Genomic DNA, 14,184 nt, shown 5'->3' on the forward strand with positions numbered 1-14,184 from the left:
CGGTGTCCACGGGTCCTAGTCTCCTCACCTAACGGAAACAATTTCCTAGCGTCCACCCTTTCCAAGCCATGTATTATCTTGTACGTCTCTATTAAGTCTCCCCTTAATCTTCTAAACTCCAATGAATACAATCCCAGGATCCTCAGCCGTTCCTCATATGTTAGACCAACCATTCCAGGGATCATCCATGTGAATCTCCGCTGGACACGTTCCAGTGCCAGTATGTCCTTCCTGAGGTGTGGGGACCAAAACTGGACACAGTACTCCAAATGGGGCCTAACCAGAGCTTTATAAAGTCTCAGTAGCACAACGGTGCTTTTATATTCCAACCCTCTTGAGATAAGTGACAACATTGCATTCGCTTTCTTAATCACGGACTCAACCTGCATGTTGACCTTTAGAGAATCCTCGACTAGCACTCCCAGATCCCTTTGTACATTGGCTTTACGAATTTTCTCACCGTTTAGAAAGTAGTCTGTGCTTTTATTCTTTTTGCCAAAGTGCAAGACCTCGCATTTGTTCATGTTGAATTCCATCAGCCATTTCCTGGACCACTCTCCCAAACTGTCTAGATCCTTCTGCAGCCTCCCCACTTCCTCAGTACTACCTGCCTGTCCACCTAACTTCGTATCATCTGCAAACTTCGCTAGAATGCCCCCAGTTCCTTCATCCAGATCATTAATATATAATGCGAACAGCTGTGGCCCCAACACTGAACCCTGCGGGACACTGCTCGTCACCGGCTGCCATTCCAAAAAAGAACCTTTTGTCCCAACTCTCTGCCTTCTGTCAGACAGCCAATCCTCAATCCATCCCAGTAGCTCACCTCAAACACCATGGGCCCTCACCTTGCTCAGCAGCCTCCCGTGTGGCACCCTATCAAAGGCCTTTTGGAAGTCTAGATAGACCATATCCACTGCGATTCCCTGGTCTAATCTACTTGTCACCTCTTCAAAGAATTCCAACAGGTTTGTCAGGCATGACCTCCCCTTACTAAATCATGTTGACTTGTTCTAATCAGACTCTGCTCTTCTCAGAATTTAGAAACCTCATCCTTAATGATGGATTCTAGAATTTTACCAACAACCAAGGTTAGGCTAATTGGCCTATAATTTTCCATCTTTTGTCTTGATCCTTTCTTGAACAATGGGGTTACAACAGCGATCTTCCAATCATTCGGGACTTTCCCTGACTCCAGTGACTCTTGAAAGATCTCAACCAATGCCTCCGCTATTTCCTCAGTAGAAAGGGAGTGAATTATCTATATTGTTGAAAGGGCATGAAAATCAGTGGAAAAAAAAGGGGAATGGTCTAAACATTTTTCCTCCATCTTGGAAAATGTAAAAAATCAGAGTTTGTGAAACCTTATGACACAGAAAGAAGCCATTCAGTAAACTCTACCTCCATCAGCTCTCCAAATGAGCATTTTGACTTAGTGCCATTCTTCTGCCTTTTCCTCATGCCATTGTACATTATTTATTTCTAATTCAAAATGATTTAATCTCCAATGTTCTCCTGAATGCTTCCATTCAACATACATCCATCACATTTCCAGGCAGACCATTCCACACCCAAACAACGTTTGTGAAAAAGTTTTTCTCACCTCTCATTTGCAAATCAATTTAAATCTGCGTCCTCTTATTCTTGATCTTTTTTTATAGTCAGGAATAGTTTATCTTTATCTACTCTGTCCCAGTCCTCAGTGATTTGAAAACATCTATATAGTATCTTCGTAACCTTGTTCTTTCCATGGAAAATGTTTATGACATCTCAACCTATCTCACCTCCTTGAAACCATGCTTACAGATCTCATCTGTACTCTCCTGTGTTCACCTTCTTCCTATAATGGGACATCAGAACTATGCACAATCCGACAACTGGATTCTAAGAAGTCTCTTCTACAGATTCAGCATTACTTCCTTGCTCTTGTCCTCTCTGGTCTTACTAATAAAGCTGAGGTTTTTTATGTTTAATTAACTGCTCTCTCAACCATCTTGTCTCCTTCAATGATTGATACACATATACGCTCAGATCTGTGCACCTGTATCTTCTTAACTATTGTCTCCTCTGTTTTAAATTGCCCATCCACATTCTTCCTGACAAATTCCATCCCCCCTCACCTTTTCACATTAAACCTCATTTACCACCAGCCTGCCTAATTCACCAAACTGTCAATGTCCTTATGAAGTTATACACAGTCTTCCTCACAGATTACGATTCTCCTAAATTTTATGTGGTCCACAAATTTGAAATTGTTCCCTGTGCTCTATGATCTTAATCTAAAAAAAATTCCCGTAACTGACCCCTGAGGAATTACACTAAAATTCAACCCCCTAGCATGAGAAACATGCATTGAGAATTATTCTGTTTCCTATCATTCAGCCAATTTTGTACTCAGATTATGAATGTCCCTTTTATTGTATGATCTGTAACTAGCCTAAGTGGCATTGTAACCTTCTGGAAATATACCACAACAACAGCATTATTCTCACTTCTCACTTCTGTTGCCCATTTAAAAAAAACTCAAGCAATTTTATTAAAGACGATTTCCCCGTTGCACATTCACTTCCTTTATTATCCTTACGTGTGTCGCGTCTCATCTCATATCATCGTGAACTTTAAGTACCAACAGTCAATCGAACATTTCCTCCTTATTAATTTTAACTCATTCTAGCAACAGACTTTCCTGTTCTGTAACAATGTCTGCGTAATATGTAACTGCTTGGTAAAGACAGTTGTAAGCTATTTAATATCTCAACTGTACCACCCATCTCCAAATATAAATCTGCTTTTTGTTCCCTAATCAGCCTTACTCCCTCTATTACCACTCATTTACTTTGTGTGTGTCTATAGAAGAATCATAGAATCCCTACCGTGTGGAAGCAGGCCATTTAGTCCATCGGGTCCACACTGACTCTCCGAAGAGCATCCCATTCAGACCAATACTCCTACGCTATCCTTGCAGTTCCCATGGCTAACCCACCTAGCCTGCCTGTCCCTGGACCACTACATACAACTTAGCATGGCCAATCCACTTATCCTGCACATTTTTGGATTTGGGAGGAAACCAGAGCACCAGGAGGAAACCCACCCAGAGATAATGAGAATGGGCAAACTCCCCACAGTCACCCGAGGGTGGAAGTGAACTGGGTCCGCGGTGTTGTGAGGCAGCAGTGCTAACTACTGAGCCACCTAAAGAACATGGAATTCCCCTTGGATTAGTTGCCAATCTTTTCCTATAATTCCTTGCTGCGTCTCAAATATTCTTCTTCACATCACCTCTCAATTGTTAATAATCTTCTTGGTTCGTAATTGCATTTTCTATCTGACATCTGATACGCAGTACTTTCTCTTAGAATTCAACATAGGAGATAGAATTTATCTTCTTTCAACTCCATTTTGTTTTAGCCCTAACTCTCCCTCACATTTGATGTTTTGGCTTTGTCCTTAATGGCCTCTGCCTATGGGTTGAACAATTAGAAACATGACCGATTTGGAGGTAGAAAAATCCATTTGATTGTGTATTAAAGGATATTTTTTAATATCCTGAAGTTTTACCTCCTGACCCAGGTTCAAGGCCCACTTGCTCCAGACGTGTGTAATAACATCTCTGAACAGATTGATGAGAAAATATAAATTCTATTTCCTTTGTCATCCAGATAGCTTTGGATTTATTTTGTTTACTCTACCTTTCCCTTTTTAGAGAATATACCTTAACCAGAACTATCTTATCTTTGAGTGTAGCCCACTGCAGGCAGTCACCCATTCCCTTTCTGCCTCCCGTATATGCGTGGGTATCTTCTGGCTGCTCCAGTTTCCTCCCTCAGCCCAAAGATGTACAGTTCAGGTGGACTGGCCATGCTAAATTGCCCATAGTGTTCAGGGATGTGTAGGCTAGGTGGGTTAACCAGGGAAAATGCAGGGTTACAGGATTAGCATTGGGGATGGATCTGGGTGAGATGTTCTTCGGAGGGGGTGATGTGAACTTGATGGGCCAAATGGCCTGTTTCCGCACTGCAGGGACTCAAGGATGTTATTCTAGTGAATAACATCATAAGGAGTGGAAGTAAGGTGATTTGACCCATCGAGTCCACTCCGCCAATCAATCATGGCTGATGGGCATTTCAACGCCACTTACCCACACTCTCCCCATATCCCTTAATTCCTTGCGAGATTAAGAAGTTATCAATCTCTGCCTCAAAGACATTTAATATCCCGGCCTCCACTGTGCTCCATTGCAGTGAATTCCACAGGCCCACCATGTTCTGGCTGAAGAAATATCTCCTCATTTCCATTCTAAATTGACCCCCTCTGAATACACCATGGTTACTCCAGCTGCCACTTGAACTCCGAAACCTGGAGCTCAGGTTTCTGCATCTAGCAGCATTTCCTGCATATGTGGTTATCGAGGACATCAGTGAAGTCCGACATTCCACTTGACCAAGGTGAGCTGCCATATCTTTACTTCTCTAACATTAACTACATTCTACTGTGAATTAGTCACTTACTGACTTTCCCATATTCTTGATGTTTCTCAGTTAAGTCCAAATATAGTTATTTATTTGCAGAAAAAAATCCCTTGACTAATTTACTGTTATTTAAACATAGTTCCTAAATGCAATTTCTTACCAACCAAATGAACGGATGGAGAAAGAGTTTGGGGAGGGGGAGCGAGAAAGTACAGCTTCCCAAATGTCCCACTCAGCACACTTCTTGCAGTAAACTTTATCTAAAGTCGCTCTTTCCCCCTTGGTACTGAATGCTTATGTTCAACAAATTTCCATAATATATTCACTCAGCCTCTGTCTTACTCAAATCCACCTCCCTCTGACCGTGCACCTTTACAAACTGTACACTTTGAAACTCGCCTTCTTGTGTAGAGCCGTGATGAGTCACTTTCCATTTTAACTTCCCGGTATAGTTTTTTTTTCTCACCCAGAGGGTGACTGGATATGGAAAGCACTGTCTGGGAGTGTAGTTGAGGAAGGTAACTTCACAATGTTGAATAAATACTTGGATGAGCACTTGAACTATCATAACATTCAAGGCAATAAACCCAGTGCTGGAGAGTGGAAATAATGTAGATTTGCACTGGTTTTGGTAGTACAGACTCAATGGGCCAAATAGCCTCCTCTGTACTTTATATTTGTACAATTCTAATCAACATCTTATTCAGGCAAGTTAATTCAGGTGATTGATAGTTGTCTGCCACATTAAAGAATTGCAGGTTTAACTAAGCAAAATAACTTACTTAAGTGCTGGATTAGTGGTGCTGGAAGAGCACAGCAGTTCAGGCAGCATCCAAGGAGCAGCGAAATCGACGTTTCAAGCAAAAGCCCTTCATCAGGAATAAAGGCAGTGAGCCTGAAGCATGGAGAGATAAGCTTCAGGCTCACTGCCTTTATTCCTGATGAAGGGCTTTTGCCCGAAACGTCGATTTCGCTGCTCCTTGGATGCTGCCTGAACTGCTGTGCTCTTCCAGCACCACTAATCCAGTATTTGGTTTTCAGCATCTGCAGTCATTGTTTTTACCTGACTTAGGTGCTGTCAGTTCTTTGTCAGAATCTGACTTTTACTGTAAAATTGAACCTTAAAAAAATTTAACAATTGAATTCTAACTTCAGTAATTTAGACCGGGGAACCATTGATCTACGATCAAATTATCTCCTACTGAGTGCATTCCCTATGTCATATGCAAAATTTCTTCATTTTAAAGCATTTCAACACTTCAAGATATCACTTCTAGCAGAAATAGAAGTATAATTCTGAAACATTTAGAAGCTTTTGAACAAAGTTATCTGAGATTACTAAGAGATCTTGATCATTTGGATAGTGGGCTGTGGGAGTAGCAGATGGAGTTTAATTTGGATGAATGCGAGGTATTGCATTTTGTAAAATAAATAAGGGCAGGACTTATACTGTTAATGGTAGGGTCCCGTGTAATGCTGTAGAACAGAGAGACCTTGGGGCTTCAGATACATAGCTCTTTGAAGTTCATGTCACATGTAACCATGGTGGTTAAAAGGCATTTAGCATGCTTGCCTTCATTGTTCAGAGCCTTGAGTATAGGAGTTAAGACGCCATGTTGAGGTTATTACAGAACGTGTGTGAGTCCTCTTCTGGAGTACTGCATCCAGTTCTGGTCACTCTGTTATAAGAAGGATATTGTTAAGTCAGAGAGGGCTCAGGAAAAATTTACCAGATGTTGCCAAGAATGGAGAGTTTGAGTTATAAAGATAGGCTGGGACTTTCTCACTGGAGCGTAGGAGTTTGAGGGGGTGACTTTACAGAAGTTTGTAAAATCATGAAAGATGAATGACAGGTGTCTCTTCCCTGGGGTGGGGAACTTCAAGACTAGGGAACATATTTTTAAGGTGAGAGGAGAAAGATTTGCAAAAGACATGAAGAGTAACATTTTTTATAAAGTTCATGTGTAGAATAAACTTCCAGAGGAATAGGTGAATGCGAGTAGAGTTATTACACTTCAAAGACATTTGGATAAGTACATGAATAAGACGTGTTTGGAAGGATATGGGCTAAACGCAAGCAGGTGAGATTAGTTTAGCTCAGGATTATGATTGGCATGGATTGGTTTGATGAAAGAGTCTGTTTCTGTGCTATATGACTTTTGACTCTTTAATAGCTATCAATGAAAATTTCTGAAAGGAAAGTTAGCAGATGAAGATTTTCATCTTCATTAATACAGCAAAGTTTCTTAATTATTGAGCTTTATTTGCAAGTAATCATTATCCAGAAATTAGAAGTATTAATTTCAATATTAGAAAAAAACCAATGATTCAACACTTAGTACAATTAAGTCATTATGTAACTTAAAACATGAAACAGCAAAACCAGCCACATCTGGCAATTTAAAAAATCTTCAGCTTTTAAGTAAATCATTTAAATAAAAGAAATAACAGCAGTTAAGTACAATGGAGAATGATATGACACTTGCAAGAAGGTTTAAGATTACTGATAGTTCAGACAGGGAAGTAAACTCGATTGTGTGGTAGGAACAATTCATCAGATCCAGAATTGCTTCAGGACTTCTTAGAGAGCTCAAAGAGGAGCTAGGGTTTTTTTTAAATCATGCAGGTGCAGAATAGATCAAGGTTTAAAATAAAAGAATATAAGAGAATAAATAGGTGCCTTTAATAATACTGTCAGAACATTTGACAATTACAAAAGGATCGATCACATAATGGAAAGAACAACATTCAACCGAATAATACAGCTTCTCGCAGAAGGTGTTTACAACTTTATTAATGATCTTTATCCCATAGTCGGAATTTAGTGATAATGGTGATTTATAACTAGAACTGATTCAAGACAGACTTGTTGTGAGAATTTCCATAACATATCTAAAATAAATCTATAAATCAAAAGAGGATCACACACTGGAAAGACTCATTCAGATGGTGGTGGAAGCTGAAATCCAAAAACATCACAAGATAGTGATGGGAATATTATGTCAAACCGGCTCAAGATCAACAGATACTGTTGGCTTTCTAATGTACATAAACACCAAAGCATCATATGATAAATCAACACAAAAAATCATAAATCTTTTGGTGTTAGAAGTACCTTATCCAGATGTGGATTTTTAAAAAATACATTCAAGGAAAAATGGGATGAAACTTACCAGAAATCAACTAAGTATCGTTTTCATTGAATTTCATGGAGGTTTCTCTGCATGATGCCTAGTAAGTTTCTTATCCTGTTATCCCAAATATCCCTCATTATAACTGTGTTCCATGTCCCTTTGGTGATCCACTCATGCTACCTGATTCTCCCACTTGTCATAGTCAGAGGTATTCACCATTGCCAGGACTGTTGGTGTTGGCACCTTGTCAAGCACTGGTTGTCTGGAGCTGCCCTGCATGTTTGTGACATTTAACCTGATACAGTAGATGAGAGAAATTGGTGGCCTCTTTGCAGAGAGGGATCTGGAGGTCCTAATAGATGAAGTTAGCCAGCCTGGTCTAATGTAGCCATCTTTGACAGAGTTATATCAATTTTCTAGAAAACTGCCCAGCAGTGCAGGAAGAAGACTTTCTCTGTTCCACTGGGATGCCACAGGCTTCATAGAATCATAGAATCCCTACAGTGTGGAAACAGGCCATTTGACCCAACAAGTCTGCACCGACTCTCCAAAGAGTATCCCCTACCCTATTACTCTACATTTCTCCTGACTAATGCATCTAACTACACATCCCTGAACACTATGGGCAATTTAGCATGGCCAATTCACCTAACCTGCACTTCTTTGGATTGTGGGAGGAAACAGAACACCTGGAGGAAACCCACACAGACAAGGAGAATGTGCAGACTTCACACAGACAGTCGCCCAAAGCTGGAATCGAACCCAAGTCCCTGATGCAGTGAGGCAGCAGTGCTAACCACTGAGCCACCGTGTTGCCCTTCTCTCTGCTATCTCATACTTACTCCATCTCTGCTACTGCAGCAACCTCCCTCCAAGGCTCATGCCCTATCATTCTCATAATGCAAGCAGCACCTACTAACCTATCCATTCCATCCCCCCAGAATACTAACCCTGCATGGCCTCTGTTCCTTGTACCTTGTCAGTCAGGACACCTCACCACCTTTCAACAATCTAGAGCAATGCTAATGATTTTGCCAGCTACTATCATGTCAGTCCATCCACCTCTTTGTCTTATTCCTGGAGGAAATGGCAAACAATAGGGCCAAGCCACTGGTGGGAAGTTTGACATTTGGTTTCTCACCCCCGACGAGGATGTTGACCCTGACTACCCGAGTGGCTGACTGACCATGGCTATGCCTGGATAGATATTGGAAGTTCTCTCAATTTATTGTCTCAGGATCCCAAGTGTGATGACTGTCTCCCTTGAATTCACTGAGAATAACTTGCCCTCAACTTTAAAACATGGCATTTGACATATAGCTGGCAGGTGATGCAAGTGTGATACTGATGTGGCATGGTGCCATACAGTAATATGTCCATCTCTTGACTGATCACTGTTGATATGAGAAGCTGTCTGGGCTGAAGGTAAGGCAAAACAGAAATAATGGGAATCTGTTTGATTTGGCTGAGGTGGCAAAGTGTAAAAAGGTAACAATAAGGCAAGGCAAAGCAAAGATGATATAAACATCCAAGAAGGCTCAAAGTGAGTGAAATGAGTGTAAAAAATCAAAAATAACAACTGAACCACAGAATAATAAGGCTTCCTTGCACAAAGACGTTAACCACCTTTAAGCGAGCATCTTTGGAAGCAATCTCAAGAAGTTACTAAGATTTACCACCCAAATCTTTAAATGGTGAGAAACCACTTTTGGAATATGCAACTCAACCATTCCTTGGTCCAAAAGGTGACTTATCTCAGCCAGAAATGACAGATCATTCACGTAATGGTCATTCGACTCCTTTCAAACATTAGACAGCGGGCCAGTTTTCCTGTATTATTTGACATCACCTGATAATTGAAGAGAATGGAGCTACAACCTTCTGACAGAGCACTGGATAGCAAAGGCAGAGCACTGTTCAAATTCAAAGGGATGCTGAGAGTCGACTTAAAATATAGACACCAATACTGTGTGAAACAGAAGGATATCATCACAAAAATCAACACATCTAAATTTCAAACACGAAAGCATGCTTTGCTCTTATAATTCTACAGCACATTAAAAATCCTCAACTAGCTCAGAAGCCAAATACCAGTGATCAGTATAAATTTATTGAACAACGAGAAGATTCCATTGGTCACGGAAGAGAAAATAAAAGGACTTGAGATTAATTATGTTGTTGGATGACAACTCTTCATGACTGAGAGATCAAAAAGGTACTACTGATTTCATAGGTTTGGAGGGATTAGTCAATTGTCTTCCAAATCTTCAAAATCTGATCATCGGACTTCCTTGACACCACAACCAGCACGAGTTAGCTGGAGACTTGATTCAGTCAATCCAGCTGTTTAGAAGAAGCAGCAGTAAAACATCACGGTCAACTTTACTGCCTATGATTGAACCTGACAAAATAAGAGTGTTACCCAATCAAGAATGGAAGGATCACATGTGTCTACCTCATTCCAACATCAAAAGAAGATGATTTCTTCCCTCAGTGACGCAGCAATCTTCTCTGACATGATTTGATAAATTAATTGCCCAAGAGTATCAAACATTCCATAGCAGCATCAACATCACAGCATGTCCTCTGCAAAGACCATTCAGAGAATCAAGTATCCACCAAGATTAAAATATGGCGACGAACTGAACCTGAATGTTTCTTTCTCCAGGGGCAGATTTCAAACCGAACTATGTTGCCAGCCATTTATAAAGGCACAGACTTGAGGGGAGATGAGCTATGGTGAGCCAATTTGGTAAACAAACATTCTTATTTAAAACAGCTTCTAAAGAATTTCATAATCAAAGACAAAAATTCTGGCTAAATTATGACAAAACAGATTGTACCTGAATGCATTAAATGACATCGCAAACTCTACCCATCAGGATGTAAACAGCTGTCTCTAAAAGAAGTTAACTAGTTCTAAGTGCTAAGTTCAACGAAGCTAATCAGTATGTGCTAACTTTTAAACAGAGCCTGAGGCCTGATGTATAACTCAGATCTAATACACTACGCCATTACATACTATGTAATAAGCCCCCTTATCAAGACTGAGCTTCTCCTCTGTCAACAGTTTCATGTGGACCTCCTTCCTCACTTGGTATCAGTAATTCAGCTTAATACAATAAGTAGGATTGACAGCAATAATTCTACCATAGGCATTTCAAATGTTATGGTAGACATGATCACCATATATGACATATTGTATCTTAATTATTTTTATCTCATTATAATCTAGTTCATTCAATTGATGAACAGATGCAAATAGGTGACAAAAAAGTATATAGCGTTGAATGAAGTCATCCTTGGTGCTTAAGGACTAAAAATGAGCAACATCTTTTTCATTGTTATATTCAAGGCCCAGATGAAATACATTGCAAAGTTTGTCCTGTTCTCAGGGGAGGACTTAATGTTCAGACTTCAATGACACATACTTTGAGAGAGAAACATGAAAATGTCATGAAAACTTAGGAAGTAAGAGTAGCTGGCAAAACACATCTTGGGTAAAGTAAGGAATGAAATCAGATACAGAAAACTAAGTTAAATATTTAAAAATTCAAGGCAAGTATAATAATACAAAGACCAACACAATTGCACTAATTATCATCGAAAAGCAAATGATGCTGGCACACCTTTGAAGATCATGCATTTCATATTTAATTGAGCAACATATATTTAGGGTGATCATCCAGTTCACTTAATGATTGAAAACTGGAAGGATGAGTAAAGGTTCAGGTTCTGCAAGGTGTAAGTAAAGGATGCTGAACTTACAATGTAAGCTTTAACTGTTCAATACATGTGAATCAGGTCAACTTTCAGCTTGCACCATATGAGAAGTACCAAATAGCTTGACATTGCCAGTTCAGAATTTCCTCTCCTTCATTTATTTACAATATTCTTTTACATGCAATCCTTTAATATCTTTGTGTTTATAGATGCAGGAAAAAAGATGAAAAGATTTGAACAAAACTATGATGATAGTGATTTATAAGGATGGACAGAACAGCTTGCATTTATATCATGCTTCCATAACTTCTAGACGTCTCCGTTATTGCACAGTGAAATGCATCACTACTGTAATATGGAAAATTTTCACAGTCAGTTTACATGCATCAAAGACTCAAACGCAGCTTTAAGAAAAATGACCTGATAAATTATTCTAGAGATGTTGGTTGATGGATAAATGTTGGTCAGGGGAATCAAAAGAACTACATGCTAGTCATGAGAATTGCCTTCGTAATTAGGTCCACTAGAAAGGGCAGACAGGCCCTTTACAATGCATTCAAAAGACAGCATTAACATCGCACTCTACCACTATTACACTGAATTCTCAATCTAGCTTCTGTGCCCAAGACAATGAAATTAGATTCAGCTTTCAGGTTTTTAAAGCCCTGTCTGCCCACTGGGCTAGGCTACAATTTTATCTGTTAATTCCAGATTGGACCAACAGATGGGACCCACAATCACCAGTATTCACTTTTCATCCAGTTGTGATCTACCTTTACCAACAAGAAGTTGAGACTCAGTGAAGAAACTCTAAAGTAAAACTAGACCTAATCCTTAATTTTTTGGAACAGTGGCAAATAGTTGGAACCTTTAAACTGAAAACTCTGGATGGCCTATAAATATTTCAACATCAGCTCTGCACGAGGCTTGAGTTATCTTGCAGAGGATTTAAGCTTACGTCTTTTGAGTTGGAATAATAGACTTTGGTAACATGAGTATAGCATGAATAAAGTATACTTTATTACCATTACTGCTCCTGTTTGCTAGCTATGAGGATTTCTGCGCAATACCGTAGAAGGATTATTCTAAGAAACTGATTATTGTAAGGCATTCTGTCTGCAAGCTGTAACATAACCTTGTAAACGTCAACGGATACACAGCAAGAATAGAACATTCCATTTTCTTTTATTTGAAGCCAAATGCTCAACAGTGAACTCCAACTGAACCTTTGCAGATTACTTTCCCCCCAAATTCCTGAAACCCACAGTATAAATTATTTTATCTGACTTACTGTGACCATTGTGAAAATGCATCTTGTCCTCGTCTGGATCTTGTTTAGCTTTACTGTATCCACATCGCCTAGGTTAAAGCAAATAAGAAAACATCCATTAATCATGTGTTTCCCAATTCAAGTTGTAAGCTAGACAGAAACCAGTTATGGATGGCATTTGTCAGTGAGGCCTCCTCTGTTCTGTTATTCTGGCTTTCAGCAGCAAAGTCATGCTTGGCAGAGACCTGTCTCTGGAGATCCTTTGATAGAAAAAGCTACAGCTGTATAAGAGATTAGACTGTATTTGAAAAATATCCCCAGCAGTAAAATTAATGTCACTAAGCACACACAACAAGATCTTTGCAATAATGTGCAATATAAAACCACAGCTGAGATGGAATGCCATAGGGTCTCTGTTTAGTCTTCATTCACAGAACATGGCAAGAACGTTTCATTTGAAGGTCAAGTGCTGAGGTTTTCTCCTATTTCACATCAATCTTTTCAGGATCTTTTCTCTGAAGGCTTCAAAGAATAGTTTTATTACCCATTGAATTTTACACAGGACATAAGGAAAACAAGATCACCACATGGAGAACAGCCTTGGATGTATACAAGATGTATGACATCGGCATTATTTTAAAAAAAGTTACAAAGATCTAAGTAAGTCTGAAACTAGCCAGCTTTCATAAATTGGTTTATTATGTTGAAAACTACCTCCCCTAAACTTCATTCCCAATTTATATCCATTGCTTTAATAAAGCTATTAGCTAAGTACAGTAGAGGCAGACTGGAGAAGTAAATCCATTGGAAATATATGTTTATTGATAAAGGTGTGTAATATATTATCACCTGTACCTTTCACTTCCACTCTAACTGGATAAATTACTGTGCTGAAATATTCCATTTCATTTGTAGCATTAAGTGGTAATTGCATATTACCTGGTGTATTAGGCATGACATTTGAAGGCAGCAGATTAATATGGTTAAATTAGTTCATTGAGCATCATTAATACCTGTTCTATTAGCTCTACTATTAATGACTGGAGGAAGAAAGAGAGAGAAGGGATTTTGTTACCACCACTCTATGACAACCATAGGTCAGTTCCTCTTTCCTCCATCTTTTGCCCATTAAAAACTCTAAAAATGTAACATGACATGTTAAAAATAAAATTGCTTAAATGTGATAAAAAATATGCATTTTACTGTTTGAACAGCGAAGCACAAATTATTCATTTTTAACTGAGAAAATGTAATTGCTTGAGTCAAATTCTCATGTTAATAGAATCTCACAGTTGTTACAGCACAAAGTGAGCTATTCAGACCATTATGTCGGCACCAGCTGTCCAAATGAGCAATTTATCCGGTGCCGTTCTACTCCCTTCTCTCTATCTCCTAGAAATTCTTCCTTTTCAGACAACAGTCTAATTCCATTTTGAATGCTTGAATTAAACTTGCCTCCGCTATGTTTTTAACCAATACTTTCATGAACTTTAATTTGTGATGTGAAAATACTTTAAAACCAAGCCCCCTTGTTCTTGATTTTATGAGTGGGAAGAATCTAGCCTGTCCAAACTTTTCGTGGTTTTAA

At 39.2% G+C, this 14,184-nt stretch overlaps 1 protein-coding gene across 4 annotated transcripts in view; it reads right to left on the minus strand.

Annotated features, from left to right (window-relative positions):
- LOC140490277 (ephrin type-A receptor 5-like) overlaps positions 1-14,184 on the minus strand; it is a 329,076-nt gene that overhangs the window by 56,025 nt on the left and 258,867 nt on the right. For all 4 annotated transcript variants that reach the window (XM_072589095.1, XM_072589094.1, XM_072589093.1 and 1 more), the window contains one exon: positions 12,618-12,685. In XM_072589095.1, coding sequence (XP_072445196.1) covers positions 12,618-12,685 — 68 coding nt within the window. The remainder of the gene's footprint in view (positions 1-12,617; positions 12,686-14,184) is intronic.

Source organism: Chiloscyllium punctatum, chromosome 2 (assembly GCF_047496795.1).
Source record: "Chiloscyllium punctatum isolate Juve2018m chromosome 2, sChiPun1.3, whole genome shotgun sequence".
Taxonomy (NCBI): domain Eukaryota; kingdom Metazoa; phylum Chordata; class Chondrichthyes; order Orectolobiformes; family Hemiscylliidae; genus Chiloscyllium; species Chiloscyllium punctatum.